Below are 5,747 nucleotides of genomic sequence, written 5' to 3'. Positions count from 1 at the left end.
TGGCCACAGCTACATTTCAGAGGAAAAAGGTGCCATGTTTATGCTTCCATGCTGTCAGATCCTAGTTTGGGGAGCAGGCTTCATGCTCACCATGAGCAGAACCCACCAGACAGGGTTTGGGGGAGGATGCACTGTGCAATGGGGCACTGTGGAAATTACAGCTGAAGTCTGGCCCTTACCATGGCTTTCTGCCTTGATAAAACCCATTAAAATATAGGAGACAGAGACACACCCTGTGAAACTAAAAAAAAAGAAAAAAAATGGCCTGGTTAATTACTTGCAAGGCCTTGGCAAAAGAAGTGGTTTTGGCTCCATCTTCATATTCCCAACCCAATAAATATATCTGCCAGAATCCCCTCAGCTGGAGGAGAAGTGCCAGGAGTGATCCTGGGGGTGGTTTTTAGCACTTGGACACAGACTGAGAACCACACTACCTGTCTTCCTTAGGGTTGGGTCCCCAGCAGGATTTATTTCTGCGTCAAGGAAGATTACAGCTAATAGGATTTGCTTCTTGGAGGCTGTTGGCGTGTTTGGTGCAAACCCCTGCACAGCGCTTTCTTAAAGGAGAATATGGACCCTGTCTGTCATATTTTTCTTCTTCTTCTGGCCTTCCACAAGATAAACCCATCTGTTTCATCTTGCATCACAGGATGCTCTTGTTCTCAGGACAGCTTTGGAAGGTAAGAACACTGTTACCCTGTTGTAGCACCAGTGAAGGGGCTCAGACAGCCCCAGTAGGAACTTGCTGATGATGTGAGCACCAAAACCAAGCAGATTGATGTATGGCGTGCCACCTCTAATACTTGAGTTGTGCTGTCTTGAGCGTAGAATGAGATTTCTCTTATTTCCCTGAGATATGTAGCTACAAACATAGCCATTTTTATGATTTAATTGCATCCTTTATAGCAAAATTGGTATAAACCCCAGGGATGGATGGACGGCTGGATGGATGGCTTATGCATGCCCTATACACAATACCTTATAATTATTCAAGTGCTTGTAGACCTGCATAGGAAGCTGGTTTATTGGTCTCAAATGCGGTCTGTGACCTGGAAATTTTTCTGGTTTCCTCCCTAGGAGTTTGCTCTGCATGTCTGCACTGCTGAGGCAGATCCCTGCAAACATCCCTCAGGACATCCGGAAAATTAGAATAGAAAATTCTCACCTAACAGAACTGCCCCGTGGGTCTTTTGAGAATGTCAGTGCCTTGGAGTATCTGTGGCTCAATTTTAACAACATCACAGTGATGCACATCAAGAGCTTGGAGTATCTGCCAGCTCTGAAGGAGCTGCGCTTGCAAGGGAACAAATTAAGTTCGGTGCCATGGACAGCATTTCAGGACACCCCGACTCTGAAGATCCTGGATCTGAAGCACAACCGGCTGGACGTCCTTCCAGAACACGCGCTGCGCTATCTGCCCAACCTGACCTACTTAGACCTATCCTCCAATCAGCTTACCATCATATCCAGGGATGTCTTCTACAACTGGCCCGTGTACCAGAGAAGCCAGAGCACGGAGGGGCCGCTGGAAGCGATTTCCAACGCTGTGCTGGCCCTCCATGACAACCCCTGGATCTGCGACTGCCGCCTGCGCGGGTTCGTCCAGTTCATCAAGTCTGTGGGCCCACCTATTATCCTGATGAACTCCTATTTAACTTGCTCAGGCCCAAAATTCAGGACAGGGAAGTTTTTTCATGAAGTGGAGCTTAACAGCTGCACAAAGCCCCTGACCTCAGCCCTCGACACCAACCTGACAGTCCCAGCAGGGTTAAACATCACCCTGACCTGCTTTGTGCAAGCCAGCCCTTCCCCGGCTGTCTGGTGGACCTATGCACTCAAACTTTTAAGGGCATTTAATGGTAAGCAAAGCTTTTCCTTCTTCTTAGTTTTTTTTTTTTTTTTTAATTAAAAATTTATGCTGTACTATTCTACTTACATAGGTCTGCAGGCCATCACAGTCACCACAGCAACCCAGCCCCTTTGGAGCACCACAGTTATTGTGGTGGCTGTAATCCAAAGGATCTCAATCATCCTGTGCATCTAGGCACATCTGACCAGCATAAGAAGAGTTGCTTCATGCAGGATATCAGTCAAAGATAAAAGGAGCATGGCCTCATTTTTATACAATTATCATACTTGTGGATTTTAGAAGCAGCTCTTTCTTCATGGTACATGATTGTAGGAGCTACCAATCTTATATTAATTGTACATATTTAATAAAAATGTAGCTTTCTAAATATGCATGTACATTTACTAAAGATTATTTGCATGTATATTTACTAAATATTATATGCTACATAATTTACTATGTCATATACTACAAATATATATGCACACATTCCGTATATGTGTATGTGCATGTAGATGTGTTTGCATGAGCCCACACCCATGTACACAGACTTGTATGTTCCTACATTATTCCCATGTATTCCCTCAAGAAATACTACACAAACCACAAAACTGTGCAGCCCTGTTTCCTCTCAGTGTTCATTCATGTTCTGAATGAACTGAAACAGAGGTTGTTGTTTACTTGAAGTCTCGCTTATTCACATTCTTTAGCAAAGGTGTTGTAATATGAGACCTTTTCCTCCCAATCCATCCTCCCTCATGTTTATTTTTACAAAGAGCCTTCAATAGGACAAGTTGCTATTTTCATCAGGTGAAGAAAGACATACAGGCAGCCAGCACACAGGTTCTGTGTCCCTAATAAGCCAGCTAACTAAATAGGATAGCATTAGCCCTTAATCCTGGGCTGATATTTGCTTCAATTGCAGTGCTGCAGCAGCACTTGTGTGTCTTTCCACAAGCACATGCTGATTAATTACATACAGTTTCTTCTCAACCACAGCCACACACCTCTGTTTGGGTAGATGACAGGGTTTCACACTGTTCTTAAAACAGCATTTCACTTCCAGCCCAACACTTTCTACCTTCATACACCTATTTTGGTCTGAGCCTCTTGAGACTGACAATTTAATCCTAACAGAGGACGGAGCATGTGTCCAAAATGTAGGTGTGCCCCCTCAGTGCTCTCCTGGTTTGCCCTAAGAACGCCGGTGGCAATCGGCAGCTCGGCCTCTGCCCACAGCAGCTTTTCTCTGCCCACGGCAGCTCCTCCAGCCGCTTGCACTGGGCCAGGCGTCGGGCACACCCCATCTCTCCCACACCTGGGTGTCCCAATGCGTTTATTGCCTTTCAGACAGACAACACACTTTGCTGTCACCTCTGTGGGGTTTGGCACATTCCTGTGCCCCTCTCTGTCCCTGGGCGGGCGGGTCCCGTCCCACACAGCCTTAGGGCCCAAGGGCACGGTGGCTCGCTGCTGACCCACTCACCTCTGCCCGCAGTGTCCACGGAGCCCATCAGCGAGGACACCGTCCGCTCGGAGCTGCTGATCCCGGCCGCACGGCCAGCAGACGCCGGCAATTACACCTGCACAGCCGCAAATTTCCTGGGCAACGCCTCGGTGGCCATCAACCTCCGCGTGGTGGCCCCGTGGGCGAGCACCACGCCCCGCGGCTGGGCGCCCGCGGCCCCCGCGGAGCCGGGCGCTCATGTGGAGGTGCGCATCGCCAAGCAGACGGTCTACGGCATCACCCTGGAGTGGTTCGCGGCGGCGGCGGCGGCCGCGGAGCCGGGGGAGACCTGGTACACCCTCCTTGTGGGCCGCTACGACGCCGCCCAGAAGGACACCATCTACATCGGGCCCGGGGTCAACACGTACTCGGTGACCGACCTGCTGCCCGCCACCAAGTACGAGGTGTGCGTGGCCGTGCGCAACCAGGCTCCCCGCAAGGGCCAGTGCGTGGTCTTCGTCACGGGCAGCGACGTCAGCCAGATGGAGCAGCGCGAGAAGCTCATCCACATCGTGGTCATCGTGTGCGCCATGGTGCTGGCCGTGCCGGCCGGCATGTACGCCTGCACGGCCGAGGCGCTGCCCGGCTGCCTGGCCCGCTGCCCCAGTGCCTGCCCGCGCCGCCGCCGCGGGGGCCCGGCGCAGGCCGCGGGCAGCAAGGAGAGCACGCTGGACAGCCTGCCCGCCGGCAGCGAGGACGGGCTCTGCCGCCCCGACGGCGGCGCACGGCGGCCTGCGGACCGCCCGGAGCCCGGCAAGGCCCGGCCGCCCCACAGGAACAGCGCCGACCTCTACTAGCCGGGCCCTGCCGCGCTGCGGCGCCTCCACACGCCCGCAGGCGGTGCTGGGTTTCTCCAAGGACAGCGCCGGGCCGGCTCCGTGCTGCGGGGCTCGGGCACGGCGGGCGCACCGCCGGTGCTTGCGGCAGGCTCGGGGTGCCACTGGGGTGGGGGGAACTGCGCCTCCGTAGCCTGTCCCTGCAGCACTGTCATGGAGCAACGCACACTGACACGCCAAGAGAACCAACACTAACAAAAAGAACCCCCGAAGCAATAGTAGTGCTTGTGGCCAAAGGCCAGAAGTGTCCCCTCACTCACCCACACAGGTGTGTCTTTATTTCTGTGTGCCCGCAGCTCTGTCCGGTGCCCGGTGCCAGCCTCTCCCGTGTGCCAGCTCCTGGGAACGCACAGGGGAGCTGGGCACGCCTGCCATCACAGCCCAGCAACAACTGACAGTGGGGAGGATTGGGTCAACATGAGGAAGAGATTTTATTTTAGTTGAAGAAAAAAAATATTTTGACCAGAGGTGTTGGTTTTGGGGTGGGTTTTTTTTTCTTACTCCTCCTTAAGGTTTACGCAGCCCTCAGAGATTCACAGCTTTGGTTGTACCACAAACAGGAAAAGTGCAAGTGCTTGAACCAGGCTAGTGGGACAAGTTGACAGAGGCAGAGAACAGAGTGGAGGATGGGGTTGGGAGCTGAAGATGCAAGCTAGGCACATTCCCTAAATGCAGACAGGTGCCTGCCTATCCTGCTGCTTTGAAACCAAAGCTCGCCTCTTTGCTAGAGGCAAAAAAGCCCAAAGATGCATGTAAAAGCAACTGCCTCCTGCTTGTGAAGCAGCTCACTGCTGTGATTCTCAGAGGCCTGAGGACATGTGACTTATTGTTTTTCTTTTTTTGACCTCTTGCTTTCCAGCAAACCAAAGCATGTGGCCCATAGACCCATAGCACTTGTAATATGTGTTATAGATCGTCTCAAAAAGAAGAATCTAGAGTAGACACCCCAGCTGTTGTGAGCTTCATGCTGTGGTAGCTTGGCTTTCTAATTGTATTTTGGTGTTTGGTGTGTGTTTTCCATGCTGTCTCTCCTCCCAGCACCTCCTCCTGCTGTACTGTACTGCACAGCTTTGAACAGAGCTCTGTTTTGTCATTGCTGACTCTCGTTGTCAATCTTCACAGGACTTCCTAATCTTGTCAGTCTTTTAGTGTCAAAGCAATAAACACGACCGGTTTTCAGAATACACAGAGGTCCTCTGCTTCTTCTCTGGCCTTTTACACTTACAAATTGCAAAGAAACCTGGATTCCAAGGAGCTCTGGGGTTTTGCTGCAGGGCTGGAGGAGGCCTGGCAGCTGCAGTACAAGTCACAGGGCCCTGGATTGGTGAGGAAGGGGCAGCAGCAGCTGGCCAAGCAGGAAAACCTTGTCCTGGGAAAGCCAGCCACAGACACAGCTAGTACAGAGTGAGCCATGAGCTGATGCTGGTTGGAGACCAGTGTGGGGCTGTGGGTGAGGGGGAGTAAATAACAAAGGGCTGTCAGTAATGTCACCTTCTTCCACCCCAGTCAGCAGGGAGGGACAAGAGCGCACTGTAGAGACTGGAGAGAGCTGCTG

The 5,747-nt window shown here is 52.0% G+C and overlaps 1 protein-coding gene across 1 annotated transcript; it reads left to right on the top strand.

The window, feature by feature from the left end:
• Nucleotides 1-570: 570 nt before the first annotated feature.
• LRIT2 (leucine rich repeat, Ig-like and transmembrane domains 2) lies at nucleotides 571-4,153 on the top strand. The gene is made up of 3 exons (XM_059477583.1): nucleotides 571-680; nucleotides 1,078-1,859; nucleotides 3,348-4,153. The coding sequence occupies exons 1-3, from the start codon at nucleotides 571-573 to the stop codon at nucleotides 4,151-4,153; spliced, it is 1,698 nt and encodes a 565-aa protein (XP_059333566.1).
• Nucleotides 4,154-5,747: the final 1,594 nt, after the last annotated feature.

This window comes from Ammospiza nelsoni, chromosome 8, assembly GCF_027579445.1.
Source record: "Ammospiza nelsoni isolate bAmmNel1 chromosome 8, bAmmNel1.pri, whole genome shotgun sequence".
NCBI lineage: Eukaryota > Metazoa > Chordata > Aves > Passeriformes > Passerellidae > Ammospiza > Ammospiza nelsoni.
Note: the sequence above shows the minus strand (reverse complement) of the source record. Positions and strands in the feature narration are given on the sequence as shown.

Coding starts and splice junctions, on each gene's coding strand:
- LRIT2 (XM_059477583.1), top strand. CDS start 571: ATGGACCCTGTCTGTCATATTTTTCTTCTTCTTCTGGCCTTCCACAAG. Junction 681..1,077: donor TCTCAGGACAGCTTTGGAAG/GTAAGAACACTG, acceptor TTTCCTCCCTAG/GAGTTTGCTCTGCATGTCTG. Junction 1,860..3,347: donor ACTTTTAAGGGCATTTAATG/GTAAGCAAAGCT, acceptor CTCTGCCCGCAG/TGTCCACGGAGCCCATCAGC.